This window comes from Pelodiscus sinensis, chromosome 5 (assembly GCF_052426305.1).
Source record: "Pelodiscus sinensis isolate ZL-2025 chromosome 5, ASM5242630v1, whole genome shotgun sequence".
Classification (NCBI taxonomy): domain Eukaryota; kingdom Metazoa; phylum Chordata; order Testudines; family Trionychidae; genus Pelodiscus; species Pelodiscus sinensis.
In genome coordinates this window covers 111,770,462-111,797,500 of record NC_143056.1, presented here as the reverse complement: position 1 = coordinate 111,797,500, position 27,039 = coordinate 111,770,462, and the positions used below count along the sequence as shown (strand labels likewise).

At 38.0% G+C, this 27,039-nt stretch overlaps 1 protein-coding gene across 29 annotated transcripts in view; it reads left to right on the top strand.

Moving 5' to 3' along the window:
* SOX6 (SRY-box transcription factor 6) overlaps positions 1 to 27,039 on the top strand; it is a 518,699-nt gene that overhangs the window by 189,745 nt on the left and 301,915 nt on the right. For 22 of the 29 annotated variants that reach the window (XM_006134565.5, XM_025190443.3, XM_075928036.2 and 19 more), the window contains one exon: positions 13,988 to 14,231. In XM_006134565.5, the coding sequence (XP_006134627.1) occupies positions 13,988 to 14,231 (244 nt within the window). Of the gene's footprint in view, positions 1 to 10,168; positions 10,237 to 13,987; positions 14,232 to 18,086; positions 18,153 to 27,039 lie in introns of those variants that run through there. The other 7 variants (XM_089778649.1, XM_075928046.2, XM_075928044.2 and 4 more) reach the window with 2 other exon arrangements.

Here is a 27,039-nt window from a genome sequence, read left to right as displayed (position 1 = left end):
GACTTCCTGCGTTTCCTTGGTCCAATTAATTGTCACTGTACCTCAGTTTCCCTATCTTTAAAATGGAGCATAATACATATCTTTCTCCTAGGAGATTAAGAGATTTAATCAGTTAATGTCTGACACCACGCTGGGGGCCTTGGGAGGTAAGCTATTATACAAGCTGCAAGTATTGACAGAGATCCGTCCACATCAACGTTTGCCCACTTCTGCAGAAAAGTCGAGGGTTAACCCTCACATCTGGCACATCCTTGAGAGGACAGGTGATCCATAAGGAAGCCCTGGGCCTCCATCTCAGTCATGGTCACTACCATGACCTCTCTGTGACTGCAGCAGCTCCCAAGATTCTGATGGGAGAGAGTGGCCCAGCAGAAAAAAATAAGAAAGGCTGAGACAGTAACCTGTGCTACCTAATTTATATGGCTTTGGAGGGAGAAAGATGTGCAGCCCTCCACATTCTTGCCATCTCCTGCCCAGCCTTTACATATTTTCCCAGTATGGAACTTAGATTGCATGGAGAGAATTTCACAGAGTCTAAAAGGTGAGGTCTAGCTATTTGTAGGTTAATACTTGTATATGCTGTGCTGGAGGTCGACATTTTTGGCCCTCCCTGACGGGATCTGCTGTACCCACAATTTTACTAAAGAGTAGCCTTGAAACTTCAGCCTTTAAATTAAAATCATATGTGAATTTACAGCAGGCTGTAGATTCCCCTCAAAATGATTGTTTAATGTTGCCACTTATACTAATCAAAGGAGAATCTTTCATTATTTTAGAAAATGTTTATTCTGAGATCTTATGCTTGATATTATTTTGAACAAATTAAAGCAGAATGTCTTGAAAGGACATTGATAATACAATGGTTTTCTACAATTCTGAATGCAGATTCTACATCATCTCCCCTCAGATTGTCTTATATTTATCTTTGACCTGTAGGAAAAATTTTATTATAATGCCACGTGGTCCATCATGATGGCGTAATGTTTGTATCTTCACCTGATGATTTTTATTCAGTGCTGGCAATGTCATATTACATCATGGCCCATAATCATCTTCTGTATGCAGTATAACAACACAAGGCCAGATCCTCAGCAGGAGTAAATCAGAAAGGCCTCCTTGACTTCATTACAGCTACCTTGATTTTTACCAGATGATGATTTAGCCCATGATGGCAACTCGACGTAACTCTTTATCAGAGTGTCACAATACTTAAATAAGTGCAGGGGTCATCTTTATCCTATAGAAACCTGGAGAATGATTGTCTCATTCATGAATTTTGGTGTGGATGTCAGCACTGCCACCAAAGCCTGTAAAATCCCAATGTTTTATACAGAAAATACCTTACTTTTTTATTGCTGACATAGTGCACAACAAATGTGCAGGAGTAAATGAAACCATTATATTTTGTCTTTAGGAATAATCAGCAGCACATACTATATATTGTTTGTCTGACTATGATAAATTATTTCCAATATACACACAAGCGGAAAACTGTTACAACATATAGCCTTGAGCAAAAATTGACAGTCTTGAGAAAACCTGGGTTCTTCATTTTCAAATACAGATCTTATGGTGCAGCCTAAAAACATAGGAAATATCAGGTCATAGATGAAAACCACAAAAGAGAGCTATTTATTTCAGCTGCTACATATGACATCAGGCACTGTAAGAGAACATTTCAGGGTTTAAGCTGCAATCAGTTGTATAACAACTAACTGAATTTCAAATGGTAATGGTAAGAGTTATTTTAAAATATCATTTGAATTAGTGGAAGTGTAATACTATATATATTTCCCTTCTTAAACTGTCACCAGAGAGAACATCAAGTCACTGAAGACATGATTCTATTTGGTGCTCTGGTGCAGAAGTTGTCAGGATTTGGGTTTTCTTTTTCTTTTAATACATCCCTATGCTTTGTGATGTTTATTTCAATATATTTTAAAGAAAATATTGTAATGGAACCTTGAGCACTTTGGGGTTGGGGAATAACTGATAATTTAATCATGATTCACATTTTCCCCTAGGATTGCTTTTGCACTTTTCTTCTAGCTATTACAGATCAATTCTGAAAGGTGCTGCGCACCTTCAACTCCTATAGGAGTCAGTGTAAACTGTGCAGTCCTTCACAGGGAGTGTTTGGCAATTTGCAGGGTTGAACCTTAAATATGGGAAAGTACTGTAGCTTCTTTTGCAGTTGCTGCAATTAACAGCAATAGTGTGCAATATAGAGGCTGTACTCTAGCTGATCTCACTAAAAATGAATGACTGAGCATTGTAGGTTCTACCTGTGAGACTACAGGAAGCTACCATTAACATTCTGTGATATTTTCTCATGCCTAGCCCAAATGTTATAATAAAATCCTTTCAAAACTACATTTGTGTTTACATTGGGAAGCTCATTTAAAAATAAATTACAATAATTAAACACAAAGACTTATTTTATTTTCTTAGTTCTACTAAACGTGTATTTAAAGTGTCAGAAATTGTAGCTTTAGTTTGTTCTGTATTCCATGAAATGATACCATTAGATGTAAAGGGCATTTAAAACTGACAAAAATTTCATCTGTGAATTGTATGTCGGGATGGGGGAAAAATCCTAATGTCCAACCTAAACCTCCCTTGCTGAAATTTAAGCCCACTGCTTCTTGTCCTATCATCAGACATTAAGGCAAATAATTTTTCTTCCTATTCCTTGTAAACACCGATTTAGGTACTTGAAAGCTGCTATCATAACCCCTCTCAGGCTAATTTTTTCCAAACCAATTATTTCAATCTTTCTTCATGAATCATCATTTTTGTTGCCCTTCTCTGGGCCTTCTCCAATTTCTCCTCATCTTTCCTGAAGTATGGTGCCCACAATTGGACACAATATTCCAGTGGAGGCCTAATCAGTGCAGAGTAGAGTGGAAGAATGACTTTTCGTGTCTTGTTCACAACACTTCTGTTAATGCATCCCAGAATCATATTTGCTTTTTTTGCAACAGTGTCACACTACTGACTCATATTTAGCTTGTGGTCCACTATGACCCCTGGATCCCTTTCTGTAGTACTCCTCCCTAGACAGTCGCTTCCCATTCTGGATGTATGAAACTGATTGTTCCTTTCTACGTAGAGTACTTTGCATTTGTCCTTATTAAACTTCATCCTATTTACCTGAGACCATTTCTCCAGTATGTCCAGATCATGTTGAATTATGACCCTATCCTCCCCAAAGCACTTGAAACCCCAACCAGCTTGTTATCATCTGCAAACTTAATAAGCGTACTCTCTGTGCCATCATCTAAATCGTTGCTGAAGACATTGAACAGAATTGGTCTCAAAACAGATCCCTGTGGAACTCCACTTGCTATGCCCTGCTAGAATGACTGTGAACCACTGATAACTGCTCTCTGAGAGCAGTTATCCAACTAGTTATGCAAAATGAACAATTTTATATGCATGTAGGATCAGGGATAGATTAAGGGGGGGGGGGTGGGCTAGCCAGGTAGCTGCCCGGGGCGCCAACCTATGGGGGGTACCTGATTAAAGTGGTAAGGGGCACAGCGTGCCCAGAGGCGTGGCCGCACATGCACCGCGCACCCGGGGCTGGACTGCACATGTGCCGCATGCCCGCTGCGGGGGCACAACTATGGCTTGGTCCGGCACTGTGTAGGATATTGTACTGTGTAACCGCTACTGGGCGGGTTTGAACCTGGGACCTCAGGAGATGACTATAGGAGCCTGTGAGCTAAAAGCCAGTTGGCTCTCAGCCCATGCTGTAGACGTCTCTTGATTTTAACTGTTGCTGTGGTTTAGGTACCACTTGCATTACTCAGTAACCACACTAGGCACCCATTCCAAACAAGGAAACTCTAAGCACAACACTGTCTTGTTACACACATGAGCCTGCTTTAGTAAAGTAAGTGTTGTAACCTAAACACAAATTCCCCATCACAAAACCCAAATTGAGGTATGATATTTTAGACTCATTTCACATTGCTTTTTGAAGGGTAAAATGCTCATTCATGAATCTATGTGTCAAGTGCTGTCACTTTAAGAACGCAGTGAGCACCTTCTTCTAGAGCTCTATGAATAGTGCTTAGCGTTCTGCACTGCCCTTTTAGATAATGCTGTGTTGTTAGATATCAGCTACAGTGCTCACATGTTCAGGTGAACCTCTGACTTGTGGAGAGGTGCAAAATGAAGAGGAGGAGTTTCCCATGCTGTGTAATACGTATGATCTAAATCAGACCCAGTGGTTCAGATTATGGGCTAGTTTTTCTCATTTTGACATGTCCTAGTAATAGGGTGGAGAGGGAAAAGTATTCCTGGTGAATTTGGGCCTGAGACTGGGCACAGAATGTGGGGGCAGCTCTGCTTGCTGGTACATATTGGGGCAGGGTCATGGCCTTGCCTTTCTCTCCACCCCCTGTGTGTGCTAGCTTGAAGCAGTGTTCACATCTTCTCTGTGACTAAGGGATAGGCCTTATCTGGTCCCTGTGCAGGGGTGGAAGGTAGAAAAAGGATCTCTTGGTAGCTTTTGCTGAAAAGAGCAGGTTGCTGGTGTCACTTGACTTTTTAAAAAATCAGAAAGGATGGACTTACATGCTAGATTGCAGTATATCCTATCAGTAGGTGTCTAAAGGCTCTGAGTATTTATTAATACATGTGAAATTTAGAAAATATGATCCATAGCACTATACAATGCACATTTTTCACAGGTTAATTTTTAAAAATAAATCCTATTTTGTAAATAAATCAAAATGACAAAGAAGTGTATAACATGTAAATCCTAAAAAGGCACTCTTTTGAGTGGCATATCATGTCCATAGCTGCTGTATCTGTCAAACTCAATCTTCAATTTTTCAGAACACTGTGGACTATTCATGAGATAGTCTCTTGTCAAAATGCAGATCTCACTGCTGGATAGACAGTCCACATATTGAACACTCTCAAGAAATCTGTTTTGAAAATGTTAGTTCATATTTGCTCAATTTACCATTCTAAAACCCTGCTCTTTAAATACTTAACATTTCGAAAGTCCATTATACAGACTGTAGATGGAATGATCTGTGGAATCTCTCTCATCTCTGTAGGTATACATATATCTGTGCCATCTGATTTTTTCACTTCATGCATCTGATGATGTGAGGTGCGGCTCGCGGAAGCTTATGACCTAATAAATTTGCAGTCTTTAAGGTGCAACTGGACTCCGTGTTGATTAAGTTGAAACTGAAAGTTGTTTTTTCGTTTGAAAAGCAATTTGCTTGTCGTTTGAGTCACATGTCAGGTTCCAGTCTGGCGTTATCTTTTACGAGTTAGAGATAAACCCGTGGATTTAGAAGTTTATAATAACAGTAGTGCAGTAGATGCATATGTACCTGTGAAGCCACTCCAGGGCACTAGTGTAATATTTGCATATGTGAGACACTGGGGCAGTTCTTACCAGCATTTATGCTTTTATAGATTTATCTATCTGTTCTTTCTCGTTTTCACTTAATACAGGACTTATACATCATATTGCTAAATGACAGAAGGGTTGCATTGGTGTAGTTGATATGAAAATGAACTTCCTTTTTTGAGTAGCCTTTCAGGCTTATCCATTAGAGACATTTAGATTTGATATTTTTATTTTTGTTTGTTTTGTTTTCTTGCTAGTAATTATGTTTGCACTTTGCTGATGTCTAGTTGTGCATTATTACAATGGAAGGTGACAATTTGATTGTCTTCAGTTGGAAAAACAAGTAATTTTATATTCACCAAGCTGTCAGGTAACACTACCTCGCAGTACTAAGAGCTCCTGGCAATGTGGTTTGGCACCTATATTTAACTGCTTTGATGCTTGCATAACCTTTACTGAATCAAAAATACTTTGCCTGCTAGAAATGTTTTTAGTCTTGTACTGTAAGGTTTTCATTAAGAAGATAATCTGTTGCTGAACTGGAGAAACATTGTTTCATGTTATGCGGAGGTAATAATTAGGTGATCTAATGCAAACTGACTACAGATGAGCCTGAAATTGAGACTACATTTCATTATCTGAAATGAAGATGAATTACAGATATGTTGTGTTTAACTTAGAAATGAGCATCAGGAATATTGGGGGGAAATCTGTAGATAAGTGTATCACTAAGTTCTGTGGGGTTTGGCACTATGTCATAGCACATCAACTTTTTTTCAGCTCTGTGACTAGATTTTCACTTTACTATATTTTGTGGACTCGCTTGCAACTTACGAAAATTGATTATAGGTGGAAAATATATAAAGACATTGTGTGTTATCAATGTAGCACATCCTGTGAAAGTATCAGAAGCATTTAAATAACAACCTGTTAGGAGCTTCTGCATTACAGATTAATGTACTGAGTTACACATTTCAAGTTATTAAAGCAAGAACATTATTAGCTTTATTAGGATAAAAAGCTATTTCAGTTTTTGTGTGAGTTGTTGACTCAAAGTCTAAGCATGTTGAAATAAATTCTTCTAAGTATTTTTAGGCATCCTTTATCAAAACCATTTATGCAGTCTTTCAGCTAAACAATTAAGCATTCTTTTCCATAAAGAGCTGTGACTTAATGTTTATTTATAGGAACTATTGTTTTTATCTTATTGTTAATGGGCTGCTTTTATTTATACTGTATGTTCTCTTACTTGCTGCCTAAAGCAACAAACTCTAACTAGTTATGATGGATAAGTTACTAGTACACTCACTATTGTTCACATGTTGTCAGGTCGTTGGTAAAGATTGCTAGAAGTCAGGCTTTTTTTTTTGCAACAGTAGGAAATTGGATACACAGAGACACATGTCACAGTCATAGGACTTAAAGGCCTCACAGTCACCACAGAGAAGCTAATGCTAACCAATTAAACAGAGGTGGTTGGTTACGTGATGTAACATTATCAGGAGAGACAATTCATGAGTCAAAGCATTCCAGGGCATATGAGCTCCAGTCCAAAGAACAGTCTTAAGCTGCATAAATAAAGTGACAGCAATATTGTCAGCTAAAAATAAACTATAGAAAATATTAACTTTGTGAGTCGAGAAGAACATGTCTCTGGTACTTATTCATTATCATGTAATTCACTGCCCTTCTCTGCATTCTGTATGAGTGTTCCTGCATATTCTCAGGGGAAAATATTGATACTGAATAAAGAAAGAAGAATATTTCACGTACCAAAAATAGCTTGCATAGGATTTTCACCATAAAGTCAGTAGGGGCTGTAGAGTCAGTTTTGTTTAGTTCATTTTAATGGGTTTGATAGTCAGGTAAAGACACAGAATCATTTATTTAAGTCTAATATTTTACACTAAGCCCTGGTTTGGAAGGGACTTGCAAGGGTCATCTAGTCTAGCGCCCAGGATATGTGCATGACTGCACTATCAGCACAATTAACAGCAATGGCAAAAAGGGAATGGCAGTTTTGCAAAAAAATGTTTTTGCAACATTCAGTAAACAATGCAGATACTATACATTTGAGAGAATGAAATGGAGATGGGACCAGAAGGGTGGGCATACCTGAATATGTATTATGGAGGCTGCACTTACATCACTTAGCTTGACATTTAGCTTAGCTGGAGTCTTGGGTGTTGTTCACTGCCATTCCTTTACTCTAGTCCTTCGTCCTTTTTCCCCTCTCTTATTCCCAAGGTGATTCCTGGAATGAACTTTCTCATGAATCAACTTCAGAGATCTTTACAAACATTATCTAGCTAATCCTCATGACACCCTTCTGAAGTAGGCTTTGGAAAACTGAGAGACAGAACAATTGATTTATCAAAGGCCACTCTGGATCTCCACGGCAGAATCAGGAGTTAGTAGCTTTCAATCCTGTGGAGAACCCACAGCCCTCTTCTTGTTCTCACAGAGCCTGACTCCATATAAATTTTGTGTGTAAGCAGTGTTCCATGTAAGCTGAGCACTTGGACAGCCATGCAGGAGAAATTCAAATGCTGCTCAGCTGATTAGCAGAGTGCCCACAGCCAGCAGCATGGGTTTCTACTGGTGGTGCACATCTGTACATGCCTTAGTGCACATAGCAAAATTTATTCTGTACATGGATGGAAAAACTTAGAAGGAACCCTGTGTGTGGATGATACATGTGGGAGTGTGGGACTTTAGGAGCAGTGAGCATTTTAGTAACTGCTCATTCCGGTTACTAATGCTCTTTGCAATCAGATGTGGGGTTTTATCATTTTAGGAAATAAATATTTATTCGTACATGACAAATGGATTACAGCATTAGATAAACAATGAATTACATTACTGAGTTATGCCTACATCACTTTGTTTTAGTGGACCAGAGCTGCAAAGTTATTTGGCTATTGGTACCACATTTTCATTTTTCTTTAAATTAAGTCATAATTGAATGCTCCCATAATTAGAAATTGGGATCCAAAGGCAAATAGCGATAATTTTCCTGTGTGTTTACAATATTCTGAGCCAGTTCCTCAGCTGGAATAAATCAGTGCAGCACCATTAATTTCAATGGAGCTCTGTCCATTTACTTCAGTTTAGGGTCTGGTCTACAGTTTATATTAGTGGGGTTGCACAGATGTAAGGAGTGGTCAGTTAAGTCATAATTCATGGATGTAGGCCTTGAGTTTAGGAGGGGTCCTGAGGTATCATGATTTGACTCACACGTTCCATGTAGGAACTACTTCCATAGAGTGCTGGAATCTGCCATGGGGCGGAAGAGTAGGATGGTATAATTGACTGGAGCAGCACGCAGGCACTTTCACAAGGATCTGGGTGTTATCTATAGCAGAGGGCCCTTTGGTTAAGGTTTGACAAGGAGAAACTTCTCTTTCTGCTGCCCTTGCTCTGGAGTGTGAGAGAGAGGACTTCAGTGTCCACAGTTATGAGTATCCTCTTTCATGAACACTAAGTTCTTATAAAAAAGCTAGAATGAAACATGGTTCTCTTCATGTAAAGATTTTTTGAGGACTTCTACACATTTTTTGTTTTTATCATTCTTTTGGGTCTTGATTCATGAAAGTACTTAAGCATGTGCTTATTCGTAAGCAGACGAGAAGTCCATTTTGAAGTCATTTGGACTGTTTAGATGCTTAAACATGTGATTAAGTGCTTTGATAGACTGAGGCATTGGGGGAGGAAATAAGAATGGCCACCTTTAGGGACAGGAGGCAATGCATTATCAAAACATAATTAATAATTAGGATTATAAATTTAGCTTTACGAATGCTTTGATAGGGTGGAACAAAACAGTCTTTAGATTCCCTGGTCGGCCACCACATGTGTCCCTTCTCATTGTTATCATACGGTTTCAGTATTTTAAATTACGATGAGGTGCTCACATTATTGTTGTCTGTGTAATTTGGGGTTAAATGTCTAGTGGGTAGACCAAAACTGATCCCTAATTTCCCCTGTAGCATTTCATCATTTGGTCCTTCTGTCAGTAATGGATGGACAGTATTAGACATTACATGTCTTTGGTGTTAGGGATGCCACTTAGTTATTTAAAGGAAGCAGCTTTAAATCATGTGAAGAACTTTGACATTCAGAAAAGTCTTAGATGAAAAGTTTCTATAATCATTTCTCGTTTTGGGAAGGGATGACAAGCATTGCCTTTAGAGAAAAAGGAAATCTGTGATGTTTGTTTAGAACAGTGTTTCTTAAACTTTTTAAGACTGAGGAACACCAAACAATAATTTTGTTTTATGAAGAACACCAGGGATTTTTTTTTTTACTCAACAACAACAACAACAACAACAAAAAAAGGCGGGAGGAAAGTTATTTAGCAAAAAAAAAAAAAAAAAAAAAAAAAAAAAAAAAGAAGAAGTTGCCTGCCCCTTGTTCTCCAAGGCACACCTCCAACTGCCTCGCCGCACACCAATGTGTTGTGTAACACAGTTTAAGAAACACTGGTTTAGGATGACTGACTGCAAGGCTCTGTTAGAGAACAGGCGGATTATTATATGGGTAAAATTTAAGACTCCTACATTTTGACAAAATACTAGAGTGGCACAGACTGAAGGAAGATTTTGGCTTTACAACATGGAGACCAAGGCTGGCTGAAATTGGGTCCCACTTTACCAATGCTTCCCACTTCCTCAGCTTCAGTGAGGTTTGGCAAAATGGTTCCTCTTTTGTCCATCTCAGTTTGAAAGCGAGATGTGTCTTGTTTTAGTTTTGTAAAACCCAAACCTGTGTTTGTTTTACCCAAATTAGGAAAACTGAATAGGGGAATGGACATCAGATAAATGATTCTGGATTCGTACACGTCTTTCTCAAATCCCGTAGGTATACTATTTGTCTTGGTCACAGTTATGCCTCAGCTAACTAGTCAATTTAACCAGTGTGACAATGTATTTTTTCTCTGATTATAATGTGTGCTGTGTATTCAATACACTGATATCATGTGAGTGTAATTTCCTCTTATTTTATCTTCGCTGCACAGTATTATAAATAAACAGTTAAAAAAATAAAGAAAAAAAGCACCAAACAAATCTATTGCATCTCGTTTTAAGATTGTACCACTGTAGACACTTGTTCTAGTAAAGTAGAATTGGACCCACTTGATTGCATTTAAATTTTTCATGCTTCAGCAGTTTGGCTAGGAGCACAGTAAAGAAAAACCCCACGAGCGAGGATAGTTTAGAATAATAGAACTTGATTTTGTGTATTATAGCGGCACCATTTGCGCTGCTTTAGTTAGGGTTGTGTCAGCACTTCCATTATAAACCCCTGTTTTCAGGGGTTATAACTAGGGAGATTTTTTTTGAACAGAAATTAAAAAAAAATCATTTGACTGATTTTAATTTACAACAGAGCAAAAACAAAATAAGGTGAAATGGAATTTAGCAACTTTGAGACACCTTTTACATATCTAATTTATTTGTACTCCTGAAATTGTAACCCTTATTAGGGAGTATGGTAAGTTAGTTTTTAATAAGTTAAGTTTAAAATTGCAAAATCAATAATGTTTAAAAGTGAGCTACTGTTCAAACCCAAAATATTTTTCAACATTTATTTTGGCAAAACTACCTGTTTTATGGATCAATGGGACAATAACTGAGGACTAATCTGGTGGGCTATTTCAGGGGAACTTTTGATCATACATCCTGGAAATGTATGTGTTAAATTCAGCTTATGGTTAGATCCTGATCATATAGTCTTCCACATGGTAAATAGGTGTTTTCCATGGTTAGGGCTTACAGGAACTGGCCCTTACACCCGAGTTTTCCCATTTAATGTAGTGCAGAAAAAAGTAACTTAGACTTGTAGGGAAGGGTTGATGGCTACAGCTATGTAGTCCTGTGTCTGGGTTAGTATATTTTTGAGATGGCACATTCCCTCCCTTTCTATAAATAATTAACTTACATAAAATATTATAATACATTTGTGTGTGTATATAAAATATAGAAGATATCTATCTATCTATCTATCTATCTATCTATCTATCTATCTATCTATCTATCTATCTATCTATCTATCTATCTAATAATAGACATTTTTTCTACTGTACTACATAACAAGTAGGTAGCTTTACTGAATGGTCACTTGAGGAATTACCAAAAGCCTATTTACGAAATAGAGGTGAAGCCTTTCTAGACTAATTATATTCAGCATGTAATTTCTAAACTTCACTCTGAATTTTGATTTTCAATTAACATTCCCAATTTGAAGATAATTTTCTATTTAATGTAATTGCAGGAAATAATTTATTGGCTGATTAAGACTGGGGGCCCAACCTTCCTTAAGAAAACACTCCCTAACAAACCAGCCTTTAGAGCCAACTCATAGCTTTGGACAGATTTAGCCTATTTTCACAGCTGCACAGTTGTGTTTAATTAAGATTGGGCACTATTATTCATTGGTGCAATTTGTACTTGAAATTATTCTTAGGAGACATTTTCATTTCTGGTTTTGTCATGATTAATTTATACTGAAGAAACAACCAGAGCTATTGCTATTGGAGGAAGCCAGTTCAGTTTTCTAACAGGAATGGTATCTGTTAAGGAAGTGAAGTCAATGCAGTTTCAAATGATCAGTTTTAAATGCATATTGTGACTTTCAGTTTTAAATGCATAGTTTATAAACTTCATAAAATCATATTAAATTTATTATATTGTCATGTGAACAAGTACATTAACATGATGACAATAATAAGAAATATAGAAAGGAAGCTCTCATTTTAGGTTAAATTTATCTTTTGATTATCTTAGGTCACAGAAATTATGAGCCAGAGCCTTTTGACATACTTATAACAATAATAATTTCTGAACTCTACACTTATGTGCACCATGAACATGCATTCTTTTATGGAGTATGAATGTTATATTCACAGAATTTTGCTCACTGACAACTTTAATACTCTTAAAGGAACTGCAAACCTTTTCCCCCAACTAGTATTAAGTTTGAGGCAGGATTATCATTATTTGTAGAATGGTTATTCTAAATAGGTACCAGCATTTTAATGTGTATCAAAGCACTTCAAAAGCTTGTAATACTTTTATTTAGAACTGTGCATAATTAGATTAGCTGTTCCTATATTAATTTTTGTCACTGTAGAATACTAAATCTGAGCCCCCTCATTAATTGTGAGAAATTTAGCATTAGCTGTTAAATCCTATGTGAAACATGGGCTGCTACATAAAAACTACTGTTTAAATTGGAATTAACTTAATTATTTTTCTTTGCACTTGATATTTCCTTCACTGTAATATTCATGAAAGCATGTGACACATTTGTAAATTTAACTGTTAGTCTCAGATTTCTAGACCCTTTAATCAGTATTTATTTGTCTGTAGAAACAGTACTAGTGAGTTAATGATTTGCTAATTTGAAAAATGCTCATGTGGTTTCCTATGTTAACTGATTTGTGCATTTTTAAAGAAATGGTATGAAATCAATTATTGTTAAAGAGCAATTAAGGTGGAGATCTTATTTCTTAGTTCCACAGCAATTTTAGTATTACAGATATTATAAAGTTACTTAAAACTGTAAAAAAATATAATATGTTTTAGATGTCTGCTTTGACATATATGATTATTTTCACTAGAAACTTTCAAAAAGTGGTTTAAAATGTTGAGTTTAAATAATTTAGGTTTTAATTTAAGTAATAGAAACTGCAGCAAAACTGTGTTTGCATATGGTTTGGCATTAAAAAGCTACTATTAGGAAAACAACATTTTAAATAAAGATACTTATTTATTGCAACTTGAGACCCAGATTTAACTGAATTCTTTCAAATGCTTTGTATCTTGTATTCAATGTCTAATAAAGATGGAAATATAATTATTTCAGGCACTTAAGTCAAACTGCAGAAGATTGCCTCAAGTCTAATCATACATTATCAGTCATTCATTCAGTAAGCCACTTACAGTTTATAGCACCCTTCAAGTGAATATCTCAGAACCCTTTCCAAAAGGTAAAACTGGATACAGTTTTACTGGTTCAGAGACTGCAGAGCTTTAAACAAACAAATCATAATATGTCTTTGGAACAGGTTGGCTAATGACTTAAGGAAACAAATTCCACACACAAGGGACAAAGTAAGCAAAGGATCCAGTCACGCAAACCCTCATTTATATGAGTACTCCATATTTACACAAGTAATCCCACTGAAGTCAAATTAAGGCTTTAGGACTCTTTCATGAGAGTAAAAGTTTAGAGGACTGGGCCCATAGATACAATTGACGGAATATACATGTCCAGAAGAGTCATCATTCTCTTAGAGCTGGAGAAAATTATACCATTTTTCAAATAAATGTGATGTCAATACTGTGTTTCACTGGGAGTCACTAAAGATCCATTTATCACAGAACTGAGATTCTCTGAACTTTTAAAGAACCTTTTAAGTGACCAAGGTTCTAGATTCTCCAAACCCTTAGTACTGTGAGCAATCCTACAGTGGAATTACCTACATGAGAAAGGACTTCTCATGTGTATAGTGTTTGCCTTCACTTTCCAGGTTTTGCACTATAGCTTTCTCCATGCTCTCAGTAGTAAAAATCTTATGTCCTACTCTTTTTTGTTGTTCTACAGAAGAATGTCTTCCAAGCAGGCCACCTCTCCATTTGCCTGTGCAGCTGACGGAGAGGAAGCAATGACCCAGGACTTAGCATCACGAGACAAGGAAGAGGGCAACAACGATCAGCACATGGCTTCCCATCTCCCTCTACACACCTTAATGCACAACAAACCTCACTCGGAGGAGCTACCAACTCTGGTTTCCAGCATACAACAAGAAGCTGATTGGGACAGTGTTATCTCAGCCCAGCATAGAATGGTACGTTCCCCATTTATATGCCACTTTCTGAATTTAGCGTTTCAGAAGATTCTTCACCTCTCATTTTGAAGAGCCTATTCAGTGCAGCTCTTCATAGATGTGAAACTTTTGGATGTCAGACTTAGTAATAGCTCAACATCAATATGGAATGATTATAAATTACCATTATATAATCTTGTTAAGTATATAGGGCTATATGAATGAGGTCATATGATGAGTTCATCTTTAGGAAGGAAATGCATCTATTTGTCATGTTTTCAGTCATCCCCTGATTAATGTCATAACCTCTCTAGCTCATATATTTGCGTATTCATTTCAGCAAGAAGAGTGTAGCTCATAACTGTCTGTCATCTAATTGGGCTGCAGGAGTTGTTGAAGGCAGAAAGAAACTTTAATATATTTCTAAAGAAGGGCCTTCCCTTGTCTACAAATGCACATGCAAATAATAAATGTAGTGTTCATTTTCTCTCTGAAACTCACCAAAACAAAAACATTCATAGTCTGCTGGAACCCGGAGGCGAACATCTAGGTTGATACCACAACTCATTATGTTTACTGGAAACGGCAGCCCTTCCTACTCTAGATCTCCAGTTTAAATAAGTCCAAGCAATGTTAGCAGTGACCGAAAGTTGTCACTGCCTGATATTTGTTCAGTGGCTTATATGAGATGAAATTTGAGTTGTCTGTCCTATTGGACAAACATTCATGTGACAAAGACGCCATTATGATCGAAATAACCAGCAGTCTCCATAGAACTGCCAAATACTGAATGGGCATGGAGATTAAATGAACTTCTGACCAATATATTTGCCCCGGTTGAGCAAAATCAAGTTGTGTGGACTGGATAGTTGCTTCTTACTGTATCTGTTCTGTGGATGGAGAACTCTGGTTTTCAAACCACAATCTTTCACAAGCACTTCATTCTCCGAAATAATCAAAATAGAAATGCCTGCCTTTTCTTTGTTCTTGTAAGTTTCTCAGATATTGGGAGATTTAAACTATTCATATATTAGATCCTGGGAATGAAGGCACTAAATACATGCTAAGTATTTCTGTATTATTAATCACACTTATTAAATTAATTGGATGGATTAGATTATATAAATAGAGCAGGAAAATGCTGTCTAATAAGTAAACCACAAATTGAGTCTGTGAATAGCCCATTGCAAGATCATGGCTTAAAAAGTCACCAAGAGTCTGATGCTAGTTGCTAAACAGATGAAATTTCCCTTGATTTCAACGGAAATTATGTGCAGTATTTTCTGTTTGTAAAGATAGACAAGAATGGTCATAGAGCACATATATCTATAGATAATTATTTAGGTAATGGCTCGTATAGAAAATTCCTTGCTATTGGAATAGAGGCTCATTTTAATTGCATATGTGCTCAAGAAAGCCAATAATTAAAAATTCACAGTAATTCTCAGTTAATTCCATTTTATAGTTAGAGAAACTGAGGCACAGCTCGGTTGACCAGGTATTTTGAAGAAAATATGAGTGAGTGTCATTCCTGAGTGAGGCACATACACAATGGGAGTTGCTGCTTCAGGGCAGAAGTGGTAGTTATGGAGTGACTCTGTCATCTAGAAGGAAGGAATTCCTAAGCTTGCTGGAATCTGCCAGGGCACAGGCTATAAACTCAGGCTGTGTGCTGAGTGATATATTAGTACCTCAGTCAAAATGTTTGAGCCTCACAGAATATGATGAAACAGCCTGCTTATGCAAAGTAATTTAAAATTGTTTTACATTTTTAATGGAAAAATGTCCATTTTTGAATTATACACTTTCCGGCCAACATTGGTGTACCTCTGAGGAGACCAAATAGCTAGAAGTCACTCTATTGCCTACCATGTTTCAGAAACAGGTGCATATACTTAAGCTTGAGTGATTTAGCATTCTGGCTTTCCTCCTTTGTTTCCGAAAATATACAGTTTGATAAAGTTCCTGAAAATTGTTTGCTGGTCCAACTACTCCCTTGAATCAAGTTCAACCAACTTTATTCTGGTAAATCTCAGCCAAATCAGTGGGAACTTTTGTCTAAGAGGACTAAGTATAACATAAGGGCCAGAAGTGAAAATTGAAGTTCTAAGGCTTTAGATCAGATAATTTGACTATAAAACAAATACAACAATAAAGCCCCAGCTTTCTTGTATAAATGGAGTCTAGGAAACTTTAGGTAGTGACTGTAACACAGAAGTTGTGAAAAATATTAACTTAAAAAAATTGTTACAATGTGAGGCTGTCACTCAGAATAACTTATTCAATATTTTTGACAAAGAGCCTAATTCTGCCATGGATCCTTATGTACCAATCTCATTTACTCCTGTTAATTGTCTCTGTTTGCATGAAGCACTCCAAATTCGCTAGCAGTTGCTGATCTTGCTGAGGAAAGGTTAATAGTGTTCTAATAACTCACTGATACAGGTGGCAACTTACTCAATCCTGATGTAAGGTGCTGGAGTGACTCTTTAATAAGTTATAAGATAGGAACTCTTGGAGCTGCTAAACCCGAGGAAACAGCTTGAGCAGCGTGCTGTTCATTTCTTTGTTAATAAAACTGAACTTCATGAAAAATAGTCCGTTTTTGACTTGGATGTTGTCTATGTGTAAAGCAGGTTGAGAAAGGCACTTGCTTCTATCCTCTTATTCTGGGGGAACCCCCCACCTCCCAAAAACCCAGTTGTGCTGTTGTTAAATGTACCATTAATAGGCCTAGTTGGGTTACAAGGTGGTAAATTGCATTCATCTATAGAAGGAAGAATTTGTCCTTTATTGTGTTACCTAATTAAATGTGCACCCTTACCTTCTTTGTACTCTCAAGACTCCCAAAGACCAGTGGAAGTTCTGGTAAAAACAATATACAGTATGAAGCCCTATGCAGAGATGAAAATGATGCAGCTCTTCGATGAAAACAGATATTGCAATATGAAAATTTGCCTAAGAAAATATCAGCAAAGTTGTTTTCAGTATTCAATACAACACTTTCTGTAACATAAGATACCTTTTAAACATCATTGCACATTATCATTAAAAAAAAAAAAAGAAACCATGCTGGCTAGAAATGTTTTCAAACTTTCACTCCCTTTTGATATCAGGCATTGCTTTCCACTGAGTCCTTTGTGTATTCTGAATGTCTGGAAGCCAAAATATTTTGTTTTAACTCCCACTCTATAGTATTTCCCAGCTGTGTACTTATATGGTGTAATAAAAGGATTTAACAAATGAAAAATAGCAGCTGCATTTGGAGATTCCCTTTGTGCTCCCTTTTCATTTGACAGATTCAGCAATGTGTAACAACTGTAACGTCAGACCTGTAATGACTTACACTACAAGTATCATATCACCAACCAATTTGATTTTACAGAGGAGGGAAAATAAAACAATAGAAGGATTTGGTCCTGCAGTGTTTCGTTGCAGAGCTAGAGACACTATATTTTTGACTTTAACTTAAAATAAAAATTGCTGGAGGGGTTGATATTTATTTCTGGTGATAAATCTGTTAGCGAAAAACAATGTTCTAAGGTGAAGAGCTAAATTCTTCCTTTATGTAAAACAAAACTAAAAGAAACAAACAAGAAAACAAAATCCTTAAGGAATGGGGGAAAATGATAAAAATTATGTAGGCTTGAAGGTACAGAAACCATATCGGAGGGATTAATAAAGCTTGTACATTGCATTCAAAAAATTTGTTGAAACCAATTAGGAGTTGGTGACAGAGAAGGGGTGAGGAGCGCCAGGAAGACCAAATTGTTAAATCTTGTAGTTAGACCTAAAAGGTATCTGGATAATTTTATGTACTGGTAATTAGCCATGTTACAAAAATAGTAATCATGATTCACACTTCATTTATGACAGGGGCCAGGAAACCACTTCCTCTACTGTACATCCACTCCCATATAGCGCCTTGAACAATTTACCCAGGTCAGTTATGAGGCTTTTATCCTTAATCTTAAGTATCAGGTGTAGTCAGTGACAGGCCACATGAGTAGATGAGCAAATGGTCTGATCCACTATGACAAATTGCACGGTATGTTCCCATGATTCTGCAGTGGGATTCTAACTTCAAACACCATTAGCAGAATTAACTCTGATGTTTTACCTCATGTTGCAGGATCTTTGCTAAATATATCTGGGAGAACAATGGGCCAGATTCTGCTGCTTGTATGAGACACTAATGGTGTACGGGGTCTGCAAAGGAAATGTAATGACCCTGGGGAGAATTCCTCCTTCACAGAACTGCCCCTCTTTCAGGCTACGTCTAGACTGCAGGCTTCTTTTTGAAGAAGCCTTTCTGGAAAAGATCTTCCGAAAAACCTTCTTCTGAAAGAGAGCATCCACACACAAAAGAGCATTGAAAAAGCAATCTGCTTTTTCGAAAGAGAACGACCACACTGAATGGACGCTCTCTCACATGTGAGCTCTGATTACTATGGATGGAATGGCCACAAGGGAACCTGTGCTTTTTCCTCTTTCCTCTTCTTTCGAAAGAACTCCCTCTTCCCCAACCACACACACCTTTTTCTGAAAGAGCTCTTTCGGAAAAAGGCTTCCTCCTTGAAGAAAGAGGTTTACCAATGTCAGAAAAAACCCTCTGTTCTTTTGATTTTTGTTGTTGAAAGAACACAATTGCAGTGTGGAAGTAAGTGAGGTTTTTTCAGAAAACGGTTGTTTTACCAAAAAAACCCTCTGCAGTGTAGACATACTCTTGCACTTGCCCTCCTTACAGTACTTGCCACAGAGGCATGGCGGGGGGGAGGGGAGGAGGAGGCAAAGTGTGCCAGCAGCAGGTGTGTGTCTGGAGGGGGGTGCAATAACATATTATACTACAGCTGTGCTGAGATATAGAAACCGCTCATAGGAAGTCATGAGGAGACCAGGGTCCCGCCGGGCTATTGTGTTTTATGCTGGGGTCTATATTGACCTTTGGAACAGACAGAATCTGAGAGCTGCAAAGTTGCTTAAAGCCCTCTTTCCCCCTGTGCTCGCCTCATTTACACTGTCTGCACTATGCCTCCTGCCACAGCATACAATACTTTCCAAAGAACAGTGTTATCTGAGATACAGGCACTTTGCGCGAGGGAAGGCAAACATATTATGGCATGACTAGCTTATTACATCCACGGGGTGCTATGTTATCTCCTACAGTTTAGCCAGCACATTTGGAACTGGCATTGATTTCATAGAGTTATATGTCAAATGAAAGAACTGTCATATATTTCACATAGTAATAATATCAAGATTATGTATCTGCTGCAGATTTCAGAGCTTCTCCAATTCTTGCCATATCTGCACATGGCTCTCATCAGTTTGATGGGAATGTTGCACACAGAAGAGAATAGACCCAATATTGTATTTATCTTGTAAATAGTTTTTAAGCCAACAATTATCCAATTTAACTTTCCATAGTCTTAGAAAAATGATTAATGTCAGAAAGATGACAGAAATTGGTGGAACTCATGAAGCTCTTACTGCCTTTTTGCTGATAACCAGAAACTAGTTTTTACATTAAAAGGAATGTATATCAGCTCTGGTTTTTCAGAAGAAGTAATTCAACAATTTTCAAACTTAATAAGCTTTGTCATGGTTGTTTGATATTGTGTTGTTACATCAGTTCATGGCTTCAAATTCTCAAAGCAGAAGTTATAATTTATTTTAAAATACCCACGTTTTGAATTAACTTGGTATGTAGATGCATATTTAACATGAACTAAATTAAAGTTCCTAAAATTCTAGCAGTAACCTCTAATTCTTTGTCTGCAAGAGGTTTCACTAGATGAATTGCTTAGGCAAACTGTTATTTGCATGTGCATATCCATACAAACATCAACTGCAAATCCAGAATGGCAATATTCTTTGTAGGGTGCTAAGGGATGAGTATGGAACAAATATCTAGATAGATAAATACTTTCAGATGCAATTTCACAGATGCAAAGTCTTGCTTGAAACTAGCAAGTGCTAAAAGGCAAATTGCATGCTTCATTCTATTTCTCTATTATTATATGCATTTATATGGGCAACTATAATGAAGAAAAGGTAGATAGTGGGTTTTTTTTTTAGAAGCTAACTGTGGCTGTGGACCACTTTTTTGTATATGTTAGTCAGTGATCTGCAAACAGGCATGTGTTTAACTTCAGTAGAATTATTTCTGTACATTAAACTAAGCAGATGTCCACATTTTTACAGGATCAGAGCCTTGCTTATATTAGAGTCATGAGTAGAACACTCTTTAAATTTTAAATTAAAAGTAACAAAACAAAATTATTCCCTTAATAATGTACAAAATAATGTGTTTTGTAAGGATAACTAAATAGGTGATTAATATTGTTAGTGGGCAGGAAGATAATTAGTCTTTTGGTGCAGTAGTTAGTATATTAGTTTTACTCCTGATGCTGTACAACATTTTTTTCAAAAAATAGGCAGTTACCTTAACTATTTAACTAGTTTCCCTATGTTCTTGGAAGAAATACCTCACAGAGGATTCTTAGTTTTTGTCTGGCTCTGTCCAAATCTCACGTTTTCTTTGAACATTTAATCTCTTTATAAAGCTGTTTGTAAAGTCCTCTTTCTCCCCTCTCCCCAGTTTCTGTATATTTACAATATAGTTTTCAAAAGTAGAAGCATTAACATGCTATAAATTGTTTGATTTTTTTTTTCCTTTGGGCAAGAAGGAATCAGGTATGCATGCTGATTAACACACTCCAGTCATTAACATGTGATTATGTGGGCTGCATATTGAGCACCTGCCAAAAGATAAAATTCAGCACTGTACTACATCTGTGCAAGGACTTTTTGCATTTCTTTTGTACTTTGACAGCTCAAGAAAAATCAGTCTCTGGTATCTTTGTTCAGTATAATAAAACTGTGTACATAAAATGTCTTCATGGAGGCAGGAACGATAAATGTATTTATTTTAATCTTTGAGGCCATGAAAATCCAGTGGCTGGGACTTAGACAGCAGTCAGTGTAATATGAATCTCATAAGGTATTGTATCTTATGAACATAAGATCATTCACATACAGTTTACAACATTCCTGCAAGTTTATAAGGATTATCTGTTCTGGGATTCAGCCAACGTTTTTCTAATTCACAACAGTTTTATGTGATACCTTTATGTCTCATAAATGTCTTGTTTTTATTTCAATCTCCCAAATGTTTCATCAGTGTTTACCTTAGAGAAATACAAGTACTGTATGTGTTGGGCTAGCATTCTGCACACGCTCCACTGCAAACACTAAACACACACCGAGAGCATGTAACATGTGACATGTAATGGTGTACAAAGAGGGGTTTACAAAGGTATTTCATATTGCTAAAATATGTCTTCTTGTGAAATTTACATTAAAATGGACCTGTAAAAATGTTATAGAGAGCAAATTCCGTGAATACAAGGTGGTCTAATATACCCAAACCTTTGTTTTACTTGGCTCGTTCAGATTACAAAGACTCCTAGGTATTTAAGGGTATGTCTACACTACAGCACTAATTCGAACTAACTTAGTTTGAATTAGTTAATTCGAACTAAGCTAATTTGAACTAACACATCCAGACTAAAAAACTAGTTCGAATTAGTGTTTTGCTAATTCGAACTAGCATGTCCACACAGAGTGGACCCTGAACCGGGGTTAAGGATGGCCGGAAGCAGTGCCGGCAGGGCATCAGATGATGACTTAGAGCGTGGAGCTGCTGTCTCAGGCTAGCCGAGAGCTGTGCTTAAAGGGACCCGACCCCCACCCCGGACAGAGAGTTCTCAGGGGTGCCCCGCTTGCAAAGCAGTCCTGGCTTGGATTGCCCGGAGTACCCACACTGGGCACATCACAGCACTCGGCCATCAGACCGGCTGCACTTGCCGCAGGCTGCCATCTGGGGAGAGGGGGCAATTGGGGGGCTGCAGGAGAGGTTCCACCCCCAGAAGCCCGCAAAGCCAGCCCAGTCCTCCCCATCGGCGGCTCGTACTCCATTCCTCCCTCACCTCCTTCCACTTACCCCTCCCTAGCCCCCCTTCCTGATGTACAAAATAAAGGACAATTGTGTTCAAAAATAGAATCTGTCTTTATTGAACAAAACTGGGGGAGACTGGGAAAAGGAGGTGGGAGAGGGGAAGAGAGAGGGTGAGAGAGGGGAGGGCAACTACAATGATCAGGGGTTTGGAACAGGTCCCATATGAAGAGAGGCTAAAGAGACTGGGGGTATGTCTACACTATCCTCCTAGTTCGAACTAGGAGGGTATTGTAGGCATACCGCACTTGCAAATGAAGCCCGGGATTTGAATTTCCCGGGCTTCATTTGCATAAACCGGGTGCCGCCATTTTTAAATCCCGGCTGGTTCGAATCCCGTGCCGGATGTAACCTTCAGGGTTCATAGGGTTGGCCGCTGTCGGCAGACAGGCTGCTGGGCTAGATGGACCTTTGGTCTGACCCAGTATGGCCATTCTAAGCTCAGGGCTCAGGGTTGGGGGTTTCAGTGGACCACCTTGATTTTCATGCAAACTTGCTCGTGGGTGGCCAGGCTGGCAGCTCTCCTGCCCTAGATGGCCGCTTTCCTGTGCCTAGTGTGGAGGTCGTGGACGAGGCCCACGATGTCTGCACTGGACCAGGTGGGTGCCTGCCTCTTGCGGTCCTGGGCAAGCTCCCGGGAGCCGCCAGCCTGGTCCCGGGAAGAGAGGGAGGGCTGGGGGGCATCGGGTGGCTGGCTCGATCTGTGCCAGGTGCAGGGTCTGCTGGCTGGGTGCTGGCAGGCTTGCACCTGGCACGGGCATCGTAGCCAGCCCATGCCCCTTTAAGGGGTCCGGGGCCGGGAGGGGGGCAGACGAGTTTCCCTGGTGTTGGCCAGAGTGGCCAGCAGGGAAAGCTGGGGAGGGCTAGCCTCCCACTAGTTTGAATTAAGGGGCTACACACCCCTTAATTCAAACTAGTAAGTTCGGACTAGGCTTAGTCCTCGTACAATGAGGTTTACCTAGTTTGAACTAAGCGGAGCACTAGTATAGCGCCTATCAAAGTTAATTCGAACTAACGTCCGTTAGTTCGAATTAACTTTGTAGTGTAGACATACCCTAAGTGTTTGTTTTTATACACCAAAGGGTAGTACAACTGATCTTAAAGTCTCCTCAATTTCAAATCAGCCAATGATTGAACTCAGTCTCACTCTATAGCTGTTTCATTAGAGTACATGGTCCATCCATATCATTCCTCTTCTCAGTGCCACACAGTGCATAAATAAACATTTTAAACCAACAAGAGCACAGTATAAAATGAATAGATACTGTATAGTTGTAACAAACTAATAAACTCCACAGTATGCCTTGTGTAATAGTAAGTAGCATTTTCCTCCATTAGTTTTTCCTTATTAAGGGCAGATGTAACAGAATTTTAAGGACAGGACATAACATGGCTGAATGGTGATGGTTCTGTCTTGCCAGACCAAAAATCCAATCAGATGATGATACTGTATTCAGAAGATCCTATAGCACCCAACCCTTATGCATGAAAACCACGTGCAGGATATTTCTAACGATGGGTTTATTGCTCTACATCAGTGATGGTTCACTATATTTGCTTATTGTAACCTCTCTCTATTTTGGGATAACTTACTATACTCTCTGAATCCTATCCAGAACAATTTTTACACCTTTTAGCTAAATTAATTTTCTTTTTTACTTTACCCCATTATATTTTTGTCTTAGAGTAGGACACACAGTAGATTTTATTTTATTTTATATTATTGACTTTTTAGAAATTGGTAAAAGGTCAAATTCAAGTTAGAACATAAGAACATAACATAAGCTCTCAATTTGTGTTCAGTCCTTACTCAGGCAGATCTGACTGAGTAAGAGGAGTTTGTGTGAGTAACTGGCTTTTGGTTTTAGTCCTCTTGATACCATTTGCCCTTTCACTTAGCCTAAATGTCTAAGTTTTGCTGTTGTTCCCTCAATAATTCCTGGCAAGTCATTCTCAAACCTTAAATATAAATTACACATCTTTCCTAAGAAAACTTTTGTTCTAAAATCAGATGGAAATTAGACATGATTATGTAGACATTTCATTTCTCTTAATTCTGTTTCATTAGAGCCCTTAAAATGGGGAACCTTTAATACAGTGATTGGAAATGATTTTGTCAACATTTGTTTTCATTATATGTTAACTCCGATCTGGCTCCAAGTACCAGCATGCTGCTAGTACTTGGAATAAAAAACACTCTGGATTTCCAACTTTCCTGGGGTGCTTACATGTGTCCCATTCAATACAGAGTCTGATAAATATCCCTTCATAACAGAAAAGCCTCAGCCACATGGAAATAAAGGGATGCAACCAACGCATTTTGTGTTACTAATATTTGTTTCCCACTTTTTCTGGCCATTCATCCCAGGGTTCTTTTGATTGAGTTTAAGTGGAAACAGTTTGTATTTTCTTGTTGGCTATTGAACAGGGTAGGATTGACAGTCAGCAACCTACAATCTAAGTTTAAACATTTGTAATTAAAGTTAAACTTTTAAATTACTTCCCTTAATTTTCTGGTGTCTGATGCTTTTGTTTCTGTTCACAATACTGCTGCTTCTCTCATCTTCACAGAAGGTAAAATCTGTTTCCCCTGCCCAAAATAGAAGTAGACTAATGGTCGAGGGCCGTCCGCTATCACTGACCACAGCTTTCTGCATTCTTCCTGCTCAGGGTGGATTCATGCACTTCACCAAACTGCTGGCCCACCAATAGCCTTCATCATAGTCCCTAAGTGAGAACTGTCATGGAGCTTGGTTCTATGGGATGCACTGGGCAGTGGAGTCCCCAGTTGTAACTTTTTGCTTGCTACCTCAACAGCAGGGCAGAATCACAATAATTCCAGTGAGATTTGGGCTTTCAGTAGAGGAAGCTGGAATATTTCATCCTGAGTTTGCAGGAACCATTTCACTGGAAAGCTGCAGAGTCCAGTATGGGACTTCTATTTTCCCTTCCTAATGTTTAAAATAGGGATTTAGGGTTCTGTTAGCATTAATGAGAGATGTGTTTGTACTGAAGGCTGAATATACCTGTTAGTGTCTATAAAAATAAGTGAGCACGAGAGGACTTTTTTTTAACATTAAAGGTAAGATACAAACATATACCATATGTTGTATGGTGTCAATTACATTCTCTTTTTTGTGTCCTGCCCTATAATCTTTGAGAGATGGAACTGTCATTTTGTGTGTGTATTCTGTTTTCAAAATGAAAGAGCTTCAGAAGTGTCACTTTCAGTTGCTTTGTAAAATGGCCTTTAGATACGGAGGTCAGGAATATAGGGCCAATTTCTGACACTTTTATGTATGTTGAATAATACTTTACCTATGACTAGTTCCATTGAAACCAACTGCACTACTGAGAGGATAACAGACTGCTTCACATAAGTAAGATTGCTAGAATCTGACACATCAGAAAATATTATTTTTTATATTGAGAAAATTGCAGTATTAATTTTTTACTAAATCCATTTTTTCTCAAATAAAATAAAAATGTAGGGCTTACGATTGCTTCTATTTTACATACTATAATGAAGAAAAATGGTGACTTTAAAATATGGAATGTAGCAGATGATTGATCCAAGATATTGGTCTAATTGCATTTATTTATTTAATTTTAATTTTACTTTTAAAGGTAACTATTTAATTTGAAATATGACTATGTGGGCAGGCTCAAAAATAATTTCAAATATCTGTTATGGAGATTTTTACCCCATATGCGCAGTGTAAAATGCATGCTAGAACATTTATTACAAAACAAGAAGAAGAAGAAGAAGAAAACACCCTAATATAAGGGTTTAAAAGAATCATTATGGAGTACAGAATACATATTGTCTGCCAGGAATAGTTTGCATCCTTCTTCTGGCTGGGGTTTTGAATAGAAACCATTTCAACATTTTTTCTGCCTATGGCAGAATTGCTCTTATTTGGGCCACTCACAGGAGCTAGGAAAAGACCCACCTGAGAGGCCAATTGCTGGTTATCCTTCCCAGACAGGGAGGACCTGTATAAGTGCCACATGTTGTTCCATTATGCCTTGTGATTAGCTACTGAAGGATACTGCCAGGTATAACAAGGGCCAAAGACTCACATAAGAAGACCTATATTCTGCTTACCAACAACACAAATGATGTTTTCTCATCATTCTTCCTGTGCATTAGGACAGCAGTGTATGTATGGGCTTACTAAAGATCTGATTTGGTGTACCAACGATTTTTTACTTGATTATTCAATAGGTAGGGTATGTCTAGGCAGGTCGACATTGCAAATGAGGCAGGGATTTAAATATCCCGTGCCTAATTTGCATAACAATGGCTGCCACGTTTTGCCGACTCAGCACTTTGTTGGCAAAAAGCGTCAGTCAAGAGGGGGCTCTATCGAGAAAGAAAGCGTTTTTTGACAGATCCTGTAAACCTCCCTGCAGGAGGCATAAGGGATCTGTCGAAAAAGGCTTTCTTTCTCGACAGATCACCCTCTAGACTGCCTCTTTTTGCCGACAAAGTTCTGAGCTGGCAAAACATGGTGGCCATTTTTATGCAAATTAGGCATGGGATATTTAAATCCCTGCCTCATTTGCTATGTAGACTTGCCTAATCTGCATCCCTCAAACAGAGGGATGCAGTCTAGACATACCCGTAGTGATTGGAGCTTCCATGAATCTATAGTTTCTTTTGTAATATTATTTATTTTTCTGTACTTCACCAATGCCAATTTAGAAATTTACATGCAATGACAATGGATGGTTTTTAATCTATTTTGAGGGGTTGCATTGTATATTTCATTTAAGGTATTTGTGGGCCATTTTCTGTCCTTATTTGCA